The sequence below is a fragment of the Arvicola amphibius genome, chromosome 14 (assembly GCF_903992535.2).
Source record: "Arvicola amphibius chromosome 14, mArvAmp1.2, whole genome shotgun sequence".
Lineage (NCBI taxonomy): Eukaryota > Metazoa > Chordata > Mammalia > Rodentia > Cricetidae > Arvicola > Arvicola amphibius.
In genome coordinates, this window is record NC_052060.1 from 63,102,149 (window position 1) to 63,119,490 (window position 17,342).

Here is a 17,342-nt window from a genome sequence, read left to right on the forward strand (position 1 = left end):
ATAAATAAATACTTTAAAAAGGAAGGAAGGAAGGAAAGAAGGAAGGAAGGAAGGAGGGAGGGAGGGAGAAAAGGAAAAAAGAAAGGAACCAAAGACGCAAACAAACCCTCCAGCCCCTAACTGCATGTGGTGAGTTTGACACTAATCCTGCTAGGCAACTGGTAGTTTACTTTCATTAATTCCTACATATTTTTATTTCTATACTTCTTTGTAGGTAAAGGAGGAAAAAGGAATTCAGGGGCAGAAAGACCGTTTATATAGGAAGAATCATCCAATATGCATCTATAATTTGAGAAAGAAACAGAATATTTTATTTTTTAATATTTTACTTTTAAAATCTTATTTGCTGCCAATAATCAACTGGTAATGTCAGACAAAAGCCCTCATACATTAGAGGATAAAATTTTCATGATTCATTACTGATACGTGTCTATACTAGAACGCGACTGACTAGTGATGTCTGACCAGGAAAGAAAGGGAAGAAGAAAGTAGAGGTACACAGATTGTTTGTTTGCCAGTTTTATTCCTCCTAATCTACAAGTGTCTCCTGTCTTTGTATGTTTAGTTAAATTTTCATCTGTCTCTTGCCAATTTGCCTCTTGGATAGTTAGGAGGTTCAGGTTGGGTGTAGAAAATTTTGAATGAGCGTGTCTAGCAAACTAATTCCATTGTTCAAGACACTGTGTGCAACTTCTCTTTCTTCTTGTTGTTTTTAAAGACGTTTTTATTTGATGTGTATTTTTTCTCTATGTATGCAAGTACACCACCTGCATGAATTATTGCAGGAATTTGGTTTTCTATTTCTGTGGAGAGAAACTGTGACCACAGCAACTCTTATAATGGAAATCATTTACTGGGGACTGGATTACAGTTTTAGAGGTTAGTCCATTATTATCACGGTAGGACATGGCAGCATTCAGGCAGAGATGGTGCTGAAGAAGGAGCTGAGAGTTTTACATCTTGATCCACATACAAAGGAGACCTCAAAGCTCATCCCACAGTGACACACTTCCTCAACAAGACCACAAAGCCACACCTCCTAATAGTGTCAATAACTATGGTGACTATTTTCTTTCAGACAACCACACAGACCATGGAAGCCAGGTGCCTTGGAACTTAATTTATAATCAGTTTTAAACTGCTGTGTGGATGCTGAGAATAGAATTTGAGTCCTCTGCAAGAGCAGCAAGTTCTCATAACTGTTGAGACATTTCTCCAACCCCAATGTACTGCTGTTTTTGTCAAATCAATAAGAGGAAGATAATTTTAGCTTTCTATATTTCACTGTGAAAATAATTAGCCATTATCAAGATTGTGATAGACTTCATCAATGACTTTCTTCCCAAATACACACACACACACACACACACACACACACACACACACACACAAGGAATCTTTGGAGGTCTCTTAGGAATTACCTAAAACAGTTGAACGGTCTGATGCAAAGTTCTAATATGGTTTCTAAGTCTGAGAAAGGTTTCAAAGGACAGAAGAAAGCTCTGCTTTTTATCTATTTTTTTATTTTTTAACTGAACTGGGGCTGATTTCTTCCCCATCCTACCCTCCTCTCTCTCCTTCCCTCCTTCCCTTTCTTCCCTCCCTTTATCTCTGTGAAGTAGTTCAGGGGAAACAGGGATTTCAGTATTCCTCGTAAATCTGTGCCTTTAGTGTACATCTTCACACATTAACATTTTAAAATTGATGACATGAACTCAATGCAAATGAATGCATATAGTGTTTTGTAAATAGTAATCTGCCTTAAACCATCTAATCTCTTTCCAGACTTTAGAGCATGAAGGTCGTTATTATGAATGTGATGTCCTTCCTTTCATGGAAATTGGGTCAGTGGCTCATAAATATTACCTTCTAAATATCCGACTACCAGTGAATGAGAAGAAGAAAATCAATGTCGGGATTGGGGAAATAAAGGATATTCGGTTGGTGGTAAGTGAGAGTAACTGAACCAACAGTCTGTGACCTTGAAACAGCAGTCAATACAGTATTCATAAAAGTGTCATAAAGAGTTCTGTGTTAGTTCTTCCATCTCTTTCCACACATAGAACCCTGGAAGCTCCTGGGAAGGAAACTCTTCTATTAGTCCTGCCATCTATATGCCTATCTGTTTGCGTCTCTAAGAATAACAAGACAACCATGATGATTAAAATTCTAAATTAAAACGATTTGCATAAAGTTATTTCATTGTATGCATGATTTTTAATATTAATGCTTTAATTTTAATGAGGTCTTTGAGAGTTTTCAGTTTCATATGTGTTTGGATCATATTTGGTCCCCCAACTCTTTCCAAATCGATGTTTTCTCTCCTATCCTCCCAACTTTGTGCCATGAAAAAAATCAAACCAAACTAAAACAAAATAAAAATCTTTCAAAACCTGTTTGTGCTGCCCAAAATATCTTAGCTGTTTATTCTTCCACTGGAGCTTGCTTGGTTAAGTTACAAAGGGTTACACTCTTACATAAAACACTCTCCTTCCTTCCCCAGAAGCTAAGTTGCCAATTGCTCTGTGGCTAGTAGTAGAGTTATGTGTCCAACTCTCTTCTCCATGTGATTTGGTCTGGTCGGGCTTGTACAAGTTTTATACATTCTCTGGTAACTGCTATGAGTTCATATGAACCTTGCTGTTCGCTGATGATGCTTCCTTGTGGTCATCTATCTCTTCTGGTTCTTTCAGACCCCTATTCTGAAATGATCTCTGAAACTTGGGAGTAATGGTATGGTACATTTTCCTTTAGGGCTAAGCATTCAGCCTCTTATTCTTTTTACCTTGAGCAATTGTGGATCTCTGCACTTAGTATCGTAAGTAGTCTTTTTTTAAGATCACCAAAAGTCCAAGTTTTTAGATTGATAATTCAACATTGACATACAGAGAACATAGAAAATTTTAGCTGACTTTCTATTTGAAACTTCACCCACGCTGGCTAGCATTCATAGTGCTAGAAGGTGCTATATATATTACCGGAAGCCAAAAAAATAACTGTCAGTCTCAACTAGCAAGCTATGATAATAATTTTTTGCAAGATATGTCCACTGGTAGAATACTGGCACAAATATTATGTGAATAACTAATCAGTTTTTGATGATTTAAGGCATGCTGCATGGAATGGAACTTATACCTGACAGTGTTAATGATGCCAAGAACCTGAGAATAAATACATCATGTGCCCTAGGGAAAACCTACTGTTGTTATTCTGATAAATGAACATAACAATAAAAAACTCCTAAGAGATACTGTTATATTGATATATGCGTGCATATATTAGGGAAGTATCTTCTTGCAGTAAATGGCAATTAACATAGAACCCCACAACTGAACAGCATTCAGAGAATGCGACTTTGGAATGCTTAGCTCCAAATGGGTTGTCTTTATCACATCCCTCCTCTCAGGGATTAGGGATCTTTGTAGAAGGAGGGAATGGGGAGACTGTAGGCACTAGAGTGGTATATATCTTCAAGGAAATAGCATTTTACATACACAACAAGACAGATGCACAATAAGACCTGTACAATATAAAGCCAGACAAAATCCTAGTGCTAAAAAGGGAATGTCAGCATAAAGTCATACTCCTAGTCAAGAAGTTATTCATTATTTATATTTTGTAGGGTAGGGAAAATCATTTTTTACCAATGAAATGACAGACACTGTCTTTATCGACCACACTCCAGGGCAGGCCCATACTTAAGAATTGTTGGCTACCACAGATTAGACTCCATGTCTTATTATCAAAACATATTGTATGAAATCCTCAAGGAATAAATAAAAACATAGGGAACAAGAAAAAGAAGAAGCAGATGTTTTACTTTGTTTACAGTTCAGAGTATAAGAGTGACCATGGTCCTGCAGCTTCCTCTTGATCATTCCTACATTGTGGTACAGATGACCATGCCAACATGCCAGGGTCCTGGCACAGGAAACGTTGTAAAGGCCAAGAGACTAGCTCCCAGCCCCTACCCAGAGTTCCAAAAGAGAAATGTTTCTCAGGAGTGGGGATTGAAATATTTCTATAATAACCTTACACAGTATCTTAGGGTCATTTTCTTTATTTCTTCTTTAATCCTAATTCTCTAGTCCTAATTGTCTAAAATTTCTTAGCTCTAATTTTCTGTTCCAGTTCTAATATTCTTATTTATTCTTAATTGTACATTCTACATCCTTATTCTTCTGCATTTCTACATTGTTCTTCCTGTCTTATTTCTTCTGCCATTGCACATTACCAAGCATTTATATATTCATTATTAGTAATAAAAAAAACTACAAGGAAAATTCTCAGGGACACAGGCATTGTTTGAAGATACACAGCAAAACTGTTCAGCTAGTTTGAAGCCAACCACAGCTGCTGCTGTAAGGAGGTTCTGGCCTCTCTTAAAGGGGCCACTGCAGGTTACAACGGGAGGAAAAGGCAAAGAATAAGTGCGTTATTTTACATTTCTTGAGTGTGATTAATAATAACTGGACATAGCCAATTAACAGCCTTTTTTAAACACCTAAATCTCAAGACCTAAACAAAAAGTTAGTATAATAAATCTAATAACTTGTGCAAACATTAACTGCTATTTTGAATCAATGCAAGGAGGTGCCGGTGAAGGAAGCATAGCACAACATAAATGCTACTGATCTCTTGAAGGACTATGATAGAACAAGACAAACACCTGTAATACCACCCTAGTTTACCATAAATTCTCTGAGGGGCTTAGATTCTACAAGGCCAGACACCTGCAATTTCATAAGTAAAATCTCTGAAAGTTCTGTTTGTGATCTGTCCAGAAGAACACATGTCTGGCCAAATTGCTCTGTCACTAGGGCTAATGATAGAGAACAGGCTTATATGTTTCTCACTGTAATGTGGAGAACATAGTGTAGAGAGAAGTCATCTTCCTGACCAGCCACAAATATGTGTGTCCATAAGACTGAGATGCAGCCGGGCGGTGGTGGCGCACACCTTTAATCCCAGCACTCGGGAGGCAGAGGCAGGCGGATCTCTGTGAGTTCGAGACTAGCCTGGTCTACAAGAGCTAGTTCCAGGACAGGCTCCAAAGCTACAGAGAAACCCTGTCTCGAAAAAACAAAAACAAAAAACAAAAACAAAAAAAAAAGACTGAGATGCAATCATGAGATTATAAGTTCACATTACATGAAAATTCATGGTAATGGGGAGATATAGTAGCTGTTATTGCACAAGTGAAATTACAGATGAAAGTAGCAGTTTTCAGAGTCAGTGGTCCTGCTTACCTTGCCAGGCAGGTTTTCTGCATCTGAGAATAATTTCTCTGATGAGTTGACATCTGAATTATCAGTTACTGTAAGCTATAATTGTGTTATGGTCCGTAATAGCTTGTGACAAATGTTCCTGACACAACCTAAAGCTGGAATTCGGCGCCTTAACTTCTCTCCATTGATGTGGTGGGTTCTGTGATACCTTAATTGGTCTTAAGATCACATAAAATTATTGTAGTTATTTCTAAGGTCATAGTGTGATTTTGATTGCATATAAACAGCATAAGAAAATGAAGATGTTTTACCATAAAAGTCACAAATGTTAGTGAGAACAGTGATGATTTAGATTCTTTCCATGTTGTTTAATGAAGGGTATAGAGCATAGCGTAAGGAGGCCACATTTTAAATCAAACCTCATTCACACACTCGCAAGAAAATTAGAAATTAAAATTAAATTAAAAGCACAGGTAAAGATAGAGATGTATAACATTTTTCTGTAATGACTTGTGCTTTTTGATTTTATTTTTTTCTTTTAATGGTATGTTATGAACATAATGTAATTCTGGTTTCTAATACTGCTTACTGGACCTATGTGGTATCTCCAATGTTGAATAAAGACCCTACAGAAAAATCTTTGATTATGTTCTTAATCAATCCCTTGACATAGCATGGCCCATTTTTATGATTTTCATTATATTTCTATGATATCTGAGGAAGGGACAGAGGGCAGTACCTTCTGTGACTATGGACACTGTTGGGTAGGTAAACTCTTTGTTCATCTGTACTCATATGTAAAAAATAACAGTAATGTATATTCTTCTCCAAAATTATATTTGATTTTGGTCTAGGGAATCCACCAAAATGGAGGCTTCACTAAGGTCTGGTTTGCTATGAAGACCTTCCTCACACCCAGCATCTTCATCATTATGGTGTGGTATTGGAGGAGGATCACCATGATGTCCCGACCCCCAGTACTTCTGGAAAAGTAAGAACTGATTCAGATCACACTTAGAAAATGCTAATTTTCTGTAATTTGCCCTGCTCCTATTTTGTGTGTCTAGTTCAAGCAACCAGTGTGATACTCCTGCTGGTGAATTGATTTGAAAGTCATCGTGAACTCTTTGTCTCCTTCAGATTTCATAAACAAATTATTCGTTAATCTTAAGAATGATAAACCTCACACTGCTGTCTTTGTTGTTCTTCTCCAGGGTCAGATTTCAGATGTTTCTCTATCAATTGATTAACTGTTTCACTTTCAACTGAATTTAAACCCTCTCATACATAGGATGATGTTCCTGTAGATATAGTTCATTTCTTTCTCACATCAAACAACTTCTTTTTTTTCTCTTAGTTCCATTAGTATTATACATAAATATGCTGTACCGTGAGAAAGTACTTCCTTCTGAAATAACCATATCATTTTTCTCCTTTTACAAGAATCCTCAAAAACTTTGCTCACATGTCTGCTCCAGTTCTCTCTTGGTTCCATTTCAATATTGATTTATCTCCACTGTGCCATTTCACAGACTCTTGAATCACCTCCACAGCCCAAATACCTTCTTTGTCCCATGAGCAGCATTTTACACAGCTAATCACCCTGTTTCCTTCATTCAAACTTATTTTTTTTTGTGTATTACTCTCCTTTGCTGCCCATCACTTAATCTTCATTACTGTTTCCCCGTCTTTCTAGCTTCTTACACTGTGGAATTAGGGCAGAGACTTTAGACTTGCTTTCTTTATTAGCTCTACTTTTTCCAAAGTGATCTCCGGAAATCAAAAATTATGTATTGTATGATGATTCTTGTTTTATATACTTAGCCTTAACCTCTCCCAACTCTAGATACAAACATAGGAATTTTTATTTAGCATCTTCTTTTGCACTAAAAAAAAATGTAATACAAAGAATACTTGACTTCTTTCTGCTACCACCTATAGCTCTCCTAGGCCTCCCCATCTTGGTAAAAGGCAACTTCTCTTCTTTACTTTCTAAACTGGAAAGAAGGAAGCTACTTAATACTCTATTTGTTATTCACTCTATCTAATTCCCATGAAGTCATACTGTCTCCATTGCTACCACCCTAATCTAATCACCCAAATCATTGCTCAACTGGGTTATTAGAAGCACCTCCTTGCACAATTTTACTTACTACATTATATATACCAAAAGCCTCTGTGTTCCCTTTGCAGGTCAATAAAATCACTCCACTTCTTTGCTGAAATCTCTCTGCTAGCTTTGTCCTGTCCTATAAAGTCCATTGAATCTTAATCTCTGTTCACTGCAGTATCTGTGATAGTGCTCAAATGCCTTGTATTCTAGGCTTTCATCCCAAGGCCTTTAAACTTTTTCTTGTTATATGAAATAGTACTTCCCATGTATCTTAATACCTCATTTACTCCTTCTCTTTAAGCCCTGTTTTGCTGTTTTTGATTGCAGTGATTTGTTGTCCCCCCACCCCATTCATCCTATGTAAATCACTATCAGTTCTCTTTCTATCTTTATATTTCTTTAACTTTAAATTAATATCTATAACTTTAAATTAATATCTGTTAAGTGAATGAATGTTGTAATTCTAGTAAAACTTTTTATTGGCTTGCTAGTCTCTTTCAAGGTAAACTTTACGTAAGTTTCTTCATGAGCTATTCCTCTCATGTCCTATTATTTCCTAAAATATGCTATACATAGATCTGTAAATATCCCTGCCTCTTCCAAGCTTCTCTGCATCCAATTAGACTCTTCTCTCTGCCCTTTTCACTTTCATTTCCTCAATTCTTTATGTACTTAGTCTTTATGTACTTTCTGTCTCAGTAAAAGACAATCTTGGCAGTGTTCTTAGCCTCTAAACTGTGATGATGTTGCTTACCAGTTTACTTTAATGCCTTTTTGTCTGTCTTTCCCATTAAATGCAGTTCCCATTAAATGAGTTAAAACATTGGACTTTCTCATATGTATCTGTAGCCTTAACTGCATTCTTGGTACATTATTTATGGCTTATAAGCATATGCAAATTATGGATATAAAAATGTTTAAATAAATCAGAATGACTTTAATAAAGAAGGGGCAAGTAAATAGTGTGGTGGAAGAAAACAAAACAAGTAACAAATTGTGTTTATGTATAATTATATAGTTTTTTATTGAAACAAATATACTTACACAATTAGCAGTTGCCAAGGTTATCACAGTAATGGTGTATATTCTTAATGATTGGATCAGTGATATTATGAAAATGTAAGAGGGTCTAGTTATAGTAAAACTTATCTGTTTAAGAAGGGAATAGGGTTAAAGTGTGTATTTCTCAGGTGACTCTATTTTGTGATACAAAGGTTAGTGTTACACTCCTTCATTTTCCAGAGATGTAAACTAGGACATTTTGTATCCCAGAGTGGAAACTACATGAATGCTAAGAAACTGATCAATAAGCTAAAATCTGAATAAATAGCATCTCAGTTCTCAAAATTTGCTTCAGATTTTTAAAGTTTGCCCTCCAGAGTAACATGGTTTTTATGGGTACTTTCTCAGAGTTATCTTTGCTCTTGGGATTTCCATGACATTCATCAATATCCCTGTGGAATGGTTTTCCATTGGGTTTGACTGGACCTGGATGCTGTTATTTGGTGACATCCGGCAGGGCATCTTCTATGCAATGCTTCTTTCCTTCTGGATCATCTTCTGTGGTGAACACATGATGGTGAGAACTCCTGGGGAAGGGATATCTGTCTGTCCATAAGCATCTCTGAGAAAGTTGCTGAACTGGTCTACCTGTTTAGCCTCTCTTAAGCTATGGGGAGGTAAAAGAAATGAGAGACCACAGTCTAACTCTATTCCTGCAGGTTCATAGTCTTTCTTCACTAGTAACTTGCTGAATGTTTTGAGGCAAATGCCCTAATCTCGGGCCCTTGTTTGTGAAATGTAGTTAAAAACTCTTAATGTATCTGAGTTTTTGTTTCCTTATAGAAAAAGCAATAATATTGTGAAAGAGAAATATATGAAGTCTGATCATTATTTTAATTTTTGTTCTTTGGCTTGCCTTCTGCTTTCCCTGGCCTTAAGAGCAGGCTAACCACCAGGCAATGTGCTCATGCCTTTTTAGAGCTAGCAGCTTGGCCAAGTGATCCAGTGACCCCTATTACCTAAGAATACTGACCTCTTTGCATGGCATCAAATTCTATTTTAAGAAAGGCTGAGTTACCATAATAAAAATAAGATTGATCTCATTCTTACATTGTGGCTAAGATGCAGTTATGTCAATAAGAACTTTTACTTTCAAGTTAGGCTTCAAAAAAGAATGTTTTAAAATTGTTTATTTAAATTACATTTATTTATTTATTTATTTATTTATTTATTTATTTATTTATTTGTGTGTGTGTGTCTGTGTGTATGTATGTCCATGTGTCCGTGTGTATGTGTGTGTATTCGTGTGTGTGTGTAAGTCAGGGGTCAGTTTTCTGGAGTTCTCTCCTTTCACTGTGTGGATCATGATGATTGATTTTGTGTTTTCAGATTTAGCCATAGCTGCTTTGACCCACTGAGCCATCATGCCAGTGCAGAGGCTATTTTTAAATTTCATTATGATTTGATCATTAAAATCAAATTTGTGAAGCCAGTTCCCTGTGCAGGAGAACAGTGTAAGAAGAGGGGAATTTACCTACAACCAAATTCCACCTAAGGGGTCTTACTATGTGAAGGGCCCTCCAGCAGAGATGCCCTGGCAATGAGATAAGGACAGTAGGGCCCCAACCAGGGTGATTATTCACAATAAGATTGTATAGACCACCATCCCTGCCTACAGGCTCACATTTCTTATATATATCTTCATTTTCTTTTATTGCCCATCCAAAGGAATACTTCATGTTGTACTTCTGGCAAATGCAGGAGTCTTAAACAGAAGGACTTTGCGTTTCAGGCTAACCTGGGTTATATTTCAAGACACTCTGGAAATTAGATAGGGGAGGTGGAAAATTGTTCCTGTGATGATGAAGATAAGATAAACTTAGCAAAATAAAGTACCTTATTGTTTTTATTTCTTGATGATCATTTTACCTTTATAAACAAAAGTTATTACTAAACAACAATTTATTTTTTGGGACAAAAATTTCCCTAACGTCATTCTTTGCCATCCCACAGTGCTGTGTGCATTCTAATTGACAACCTCAGTGAATGGGATTTATGATGAATGTCCTTCAGCTGGCATGACACTGAGAGTTTTATCTCATTTGTTTCTAATGCTATCATCTATCAAGTACATAGCAGGTGATTAGCTAGATCACCTATGGAATAGATTTGCTCTTCTCCTTCTTCAATTTGTTTTATATTAGGATCAGCATGAGCGGAATCACATTGCAGGGTATTGGAAGCAAGTTGGACCAATTGCTGTTGGCTCTTTCTGCCTCTTCATATTTGACATGTGTGAGAGGTAAGCAGATACTGAAGGCACTCCAAGAAGAAATGTGATATTCCTTGTCTGCTTCCATCTTTCTAAAAGGAGTTTTTAAATGAAGAATGGTGGTTGGTTGTCCATGGGATTAAATATTGGAGAGAACATATCCTCAGATGAAGTCTGTGACAAAATCAAAGGCTTATCCCTTTATACATCCAAAATGCTTTGGCTCATATTTTAAAGCTCTATATCCTCTTATACTCTCTGAAGTTTATTTTCTAAATATGGTACACTAACACCCCTACCTTTGCCTCCCTTCATTGCTTCAATGTTAAGGAAAAGCTCTGCTCAGCACCTGTATTTCATTTTCCATCTTGTTTGCTTTTGTTTTTATAGAGGAGTGCAACTCACAAATCCTTTCTACAGTATCTGGACTACAGATGTTGGAACAGAACTGGCTGTATCCTTCTTTGATATATTTGAGGTTTCATTTTTGTCTCCCTATCTTTCTGGACTTCATGATCATTTTATGTGTTTCAGCAGATACTCTCTGGATTAGGGTCCTCAAACCAATAGCAACAATTAGAGATAAATATTGAGAAGAATTAGTATGTGCTTTCAGACTGTGAAAGCAGCCAAAGTGGGAGTTTTCGGGCTCTCCCTGTGCCATAGGTTTTAGATACAGTTCAAAGTTTCTGGTCTGAAGTATATCCTAAATCATCTATTCTATAAGGTATTCTTATATTATTATTCTGTGGCTTCTTGAGCCACAGCGATACTTTCTGGTTCCTAGAACAGAGGTCACCTATATGGGAGGGAATCTTCTGCTCTAGAAAGCTTGAGACCAAAGTCACCATTGTGTCAAGCTTCTGTAGGAAAGCTGGGGCCTGAGGTGACTTGTATGCAGGGCTTCTATGGTAAATCCAGTCCTTTATCCAGTGAAACTATTGTCAAAGCTTCATACAACCACCTTTAGTTCCTGAGACTCAGTGGGATTGACACTAAGGTAATTAGTTCTTGAGCAATGCTGAGGATCCTGATTGGTTCAAATTATCACCATCTGCATCACTTCAGTGAAGAAAAATGAGTCTTAACCTATTCCTTAAGGGTGCTTATTTTAAAATCTAATATTCTTAGCACCTGTTTAATATTCTAAAAGAATATTAAACCTCTTCTCTGTAGTGAGAGTGAATCCTGGAGTTGTGCTCTTTCTTAACAACTAATGCCTTGACATGTCCCTTGAATATACTTTGTTTAGTGGTGGTATTTATATCAATTTCTTAATGCCACAGAATTTTGTGAGAAAACCAGATACATAGTGTCAGTACCTTTAATGTAGAAGAATTGAAATTCCTCTACTTCCCATCCCCCACAGTGGTAACTGTACAAGATAAACAATTGCAATGCCTGATTCAACCGTTTCATTTTACGTATAGGATGAAGGCAAGGGAAGCAAATAAAATTTCAAATCCTGCAACAATTAATCATCTTCTCTTTATTCCAGGGCACTGTTGGTCATAGAAAAGAAGGAAGAATTGCATTAAATATACTACTTAAAGAAAGGTAGATGTATAGTTTATTACCTGTCAAAGTATTGGAAAAATATAGGCAATTTGGAATCCAGCTGGTAGAAGAGAGAGGAGCTGCAGTCTGTTGTCTGCTATTCCTGACAATTCACAATGCTCTATATCTTGCTGGTTTTCAAAGTCTGGGCCCTAGTGGTAGTTCTCAGAATTTCTCCAATGGATATACTATCTGGATCCACAGTCCTTGCTTTTACTCTCCATCCTTTGGACCCTTGCCAACTCCCCTCCCCTTTCATTTGCTACTGAACTTGCTCCATTTATGCCTTCCCCAGGGTATCTCAGTCTTGTTCTTAGAAAAGTCCAAGCACAGCAAAGTGGTTCCAAACATGTTTACACTCATTTTCTAGAATGTTATGATGAGATATATGTATGATGGGACTCAGGCATCTTTATTTGAACTCTCTCAGTGATTTTAAAACAGTTTCCCATTTAGTAACAAATATCCACTATACTAGTGTGTTTCGATTCATGACACATTTGAATTACTTTAAAACATGCTTGAAAGACAGATTCTGATTTACTAGCTCTAAGAGGGACCCAACTCTATTTAGTAAAATTAGACTACAGTTTTTTCTCTTTTTCTTGGCTTATAACACTATTTGAATATTCCCTTCTGAAATTGTTGTGTCAGAAAACCCTAATCAGTGGGATCAGAAAACCAGGTTTTAATAGTAGTACCTTCCTTAAAACCTCCTGAGCACTTGGAGACAATGTTGAGTGCCACCAGGGCAGCTGTGAGGAGCTCTGTGCCCTTTTAGCACATGTTCTTGGCAAATTTGTCCTTTCCTTCACTATACACTTGCAGATGGCTTTCATCATTGTGGCAGGGATCTGCCTCTGCCTCTATTTTCTGTTTCTGTGTTTCATGGTATTTCAGGTATTTCGAAACATCAGTGGGAAGCAGTCTAGTCTCCCAGCCATGAGCAAAGTCCGGCGGCTGCACTATGAGGTAAGCAGCTATCTAAGTTCATGCTAATGATCTCTAGCTGGATGTGTCAACACTCACCTCTGAAAGCTGAAAGTTTTAGTTTCAAATACACATTAAAGGGACATCAAAATAATCCCAACTAGTAGAAGTGTTTGCCATGCAGACATGACAACCTGAGTTTCTTCTCTGGAATTCACAGTCAGAGCTAACTGTCTTTTGAAAGCAGTTCTCTGACCTCTACAAACTCGCTGTGGCATGTGTGTGTCCAAAGTTTTATCTCTCTCTCTCTCTCTCTCTCTCTCTCTCTCTCTCTCTCTCTCTCTCTCTCGCAAATAAACACACACAAATAAGTAAGTAAAATAAGTAGAAATTAAGAACTTCTCATATAGGATCCTGGGTCAAATAAAAAGACACCCAAACAGCTATATTTCCTGGGGTTTTCTAAGGTATAAATGTGTTCTCATAACAGTAAGATAGAAACCTGCCCAATAGATTCTTTTGATGGAATCTAAGTGCTTACTGGATGAGATGGGATACCGAGCTATGTAGAATTGGCCCAGCTTGTGGTATGGCTTTCCTCCTAACCCTTGAAGATTTTAGTCCAAATAATCCGCTTTCCATGCTTAAAAAAATCAATTACTAATTATTATTGTTTGTTTGTGTGTGTGTGTGTGTGTGTGTGTGTGTGTGTGTGTGTGATGCATGAATGTAAGAGTGCATGTAACAGTACAAATGTAGAAGTCAGATTACAACTATGTAGATTCAGCTCTCTACTTTGGCTTTTACATGGATTCAAGAAATTGAATTCAGGTTGCTAAATGTGTTTAACCAATACTGTTATTCTCTGAGCAATCTTTCTGAATATGTACTCTTGGTAGTACATATTCTCTAAAATATCCAGCGGGTGCTCAAGTAGAGTTCAATAATCTGCTTCTAGGTTACATAGCTATTCAAGAGAAACACTTAGCCTCCTCCAATCTCTAATGCAGGTGACACATTGACTAGATTCATTGCTTAAATGACTTTTTATGTGAAAAAAGGAGAAACTGCAGAATCATGGTGTCCTGCACAGCTAGTCTGCACAGAAGACACCTAATCAGTAGGCACCATTCTTTAAACCCTGATATTTTTGGAAACCAAAAGTACTTTCTCAGGCTTGTCTGTTTCCAGAGCTAGAGTGACAAATGAGAATATTAAACCAAATTGATTTCACTTTGACTAATACAACCTTCCTCCCCAAATTTGAGAAGAATTTTATTATAACTGTAGAAAGCTTTTGTTTGGTAACTTTGAACTTTTGTGTAGAATTATATAACCTGTTTATCAGGGAACTTTGAAGCTTAATGATGTGTTGTGAATGTAAAATCCTAGACTTCAGCATCATTGCTTCATGAGAGATAAGAACATAGAAAATATTTTGTTTAAGAAGTCCCTCAGCTGCATTCACCTTTACAGGAAGGATGTTAACATGTGGAATGATTTTACTGTCATTCTTAGGGATTTGGTTTTGCATATAGGTAAGTAGGTAAGTAGATAGATAGACAGACAGACAGACAGTGTGACTGACAGACAGATAAATAAATATGGAGAGAGGAGGGGGAAGGGGGAGAGAGAGAATGAATATATTGAACAATTCTTCCTGTCTTTTTTAATAGGGTCTGATTTTCAGGTTCAAGTTCCTCATGCTTATCACCTTAGCCTGTGCTGCCATGACTGTTATCTTCTTCATTGTTAGTCAGGTGAGTGAATCCTAAGCCTTCTCAAGAGACTGTCCCTGGAGTGGTTCCCATCTCTAACAGAGGAGATTTTTCAGAGTTGCTGAGAACAAAAGCAGAGAGGCTTACTTTGTTTAGCTAAGCAAAACACTTTTTAGATCACTTCAGCATTGGACTTTCCGCAAGCTGATCACATAGACTGGCTTTCCCCTTCCAGTCCTACATTGTAGAAAGTTGCTAAGCATTTAGGTTAAAACCTATAGCCATATTGAAGGGACATTTCATTTCAGAGAGTAAACGTTTCAAGACTTGTGATGCAACATTGGTAAGCATGTGCTAATTTGATTGGGTCATTATTTAGCATTAACGAAGATCCTTTGCCAGGCCTTTAGTCATTCTGTGTGATAATTACATTGCCACCTAAACATGAACATAACTCAAAAGTCCCATTGCTAGAAAATTTTGTTTATACTATTTCTTAAACTCAGTTTAATGTACTTTAAAATCTCAATAATGATGTTTGTAATATTTTAAAATATTGATTACTTACTTTGAGAAGTGAAAAAGTCTATCTAAAATCTGATATAGAATGCACATATTAGTCAGATGCATTTCACAAAGTTCTTCTGAGGTAAGTTGGATAAAGACTATTAGCCATGTTTTTGAAATTATCATTCCCATGGCTTCTGAGGTATTTTCATGTATTCTGTTTTCCAGAAATGTAGTAATTTAGTGGGTTATTTTAGCAAACATATTAACAGTAATCTTTTTCACTATGCAATAGTACTATATATAGAAGTAATATTGCCAAGTATTTTGTAGAGTCCCTGGTATGCCATAAGCATGAACAGCTTTGTTATTAACTTACCAAAATGCATACAAATTGGAGACTAGAACTCAGTCATTTTGGATATATTTGGACAGCATAGAGCAGCATTCTTATATAGCCTTAGGAGAAGGGTGATTTATTCTTTCATCTACTAGCAAATTTCTCTTTAGTTTATGAACTCTGTGTGAATTCCTTTGACAATCTAGTGAAGCTATGGTTCTGTTCTCAGAATGCTTCTAAATAAAATAAAATATTTCAGATTTCAAAGGGAATCATATACAATTATATATATGTATTTAATTATACACATCATAGATAACTCACACTTACTATAAATATGTCCTTAGCAACTAATTCATTTTTTATTTTTTTAGAACAATCTTCTTCATTTTATATACCAATCTCAGTTCTTCCTCCATTCCCTCTTCCTGTTGTCCATACCCCCCCCCCCCAGCCTCATCTGCTCCTCAGAGAGGGTAAGGCCTCCCAAGGAAAGCACTTCTCCCTCTATCTAGACCAAAAGAAGTATCTCTCCTTAGGGAATGGGCTCTAAAAAGTCCGTACATACACTAGTGATAAATCTTGATCCCACTGCCAGTGGTCTCACAAACTGCCCAAGCCACCCACATTCAGAGGGCCTAGTTCATTCCTATGCAGGTTTCACAGCTGTCAGTCTGGAATCATGAACTCCCACTAGCTCCGGTCAGCTGTTTCTGTGGTTTCCTCATCATGATCTTGACCACTTTGCTCATATAATCCCTCCTCCTTCTCTTCGACTGTACTCCAGGATCCAGGAGCTTGGCCCAGTGCTTAGCTGTGGATCTCTCCATCTGCTTCCACCAGTTAGTAGATGAAGGTTGATCGTATGTAGAAATAAATTAAACAATATACCTACATGTGTTTGCACATTGTTTACTCCATCTTCTTTTACTTGTAATAGGAGTGTGTTTGTATCAAACCATTTATAAAACCTTGGAAACTTTACTCCAAATATAGAAAAGCTATTGCTAATTCAGAATGAGTTCTTCCAAAATTTTTATTACATTTATTTGTATATTTTATTACATTTATATGTGTGTATCACATATACCATAAGAGTCAGTTTTCTCCTTCTACCATGTGAATCGCAGGGATAAAATTCAGATCATCAGCCTCAGCGACAAGTACCTTTACCAGCTGAGCCATATCTCTGGCTCCTGAATACATCTTTAATTCAGTTAAGGCTCAAAGACTCATATTCAAGAAAGGGTTAGAGTTTGGGTTAGGCTTGACTCCACTTTTGGCTAATTTCCTTGTGTGATCATTATACTTCCTGTTTTCTCCAGACCCTCAGCAGTATGCTGTTTTTACATGGCCTACTGAGTTTCTTGACTAAGAAAATAAGGGGACCCTCATCTAGTAGTGGAGTCTCCAGTAAGATGTACCGTGTTCTTAGGATCATGAAAGGAAAGAGTACTTCCATTCCTGAGGCCTACTTCTGCCATTTTGCAATGCTGCAGTCCTCTCATGCCCAGTTTGGGGCCACAGCCCTCCTCAGTGACTTAGCTGCAGAATTCTTCCCACCTGAATTCTGGAGGAATTAATCCTCAATATGGCTGGCTGTTCTTTGCCTGAATCTAATTTTATACATATTTGGCTACTGCATGTTGTAAAGTGGTAGAAGATGTCTTATGAG

At 37.0% G+C, this 17,342-nt stretch overlaps 1 protein-coding gene across 2 annotated transcripts in view; it reads left to right on the forward strand.

The window, feature by feature from the left end:
- Positions 1-17,342, forward strand: part of Wls (Wnt ligand secretion mediator) — a 92,068-nt gene that overhangs the window by 56,036 nt on the left and 18,690 nt on the right. For both annotated transcript variants that reach the window (XM_038311737.2, XM_038311738.2), the window contains exons 4-10: positions 1,786-1,947; positions 6,083-6,219; positions 8,752-8,920; positions 10,548-10,645; positions 11,006-11,069; positions 13,001-13,144; positions 14,779-14,862. In XM_038311737.2, coding sequence (XP_038167665.1) covers positions 1,786-1,947; positions 6,083-6,219; positions 8,752-8,920; positions 10,548-10,645; positions 11,006-11,069; positions 13,001-13,144; positions 14,779-14,862 — 858 coding nt within the window. The remainder of the gene's footprint in view (positions 1-1,785; positions 1,948-6,082; positions 6,220-8,751; positions 8,921-10,547; positions 10,646-11,005; positions 11,070-13,000; positions 13,145-14,778; positions 14,863-17,342) is intronic.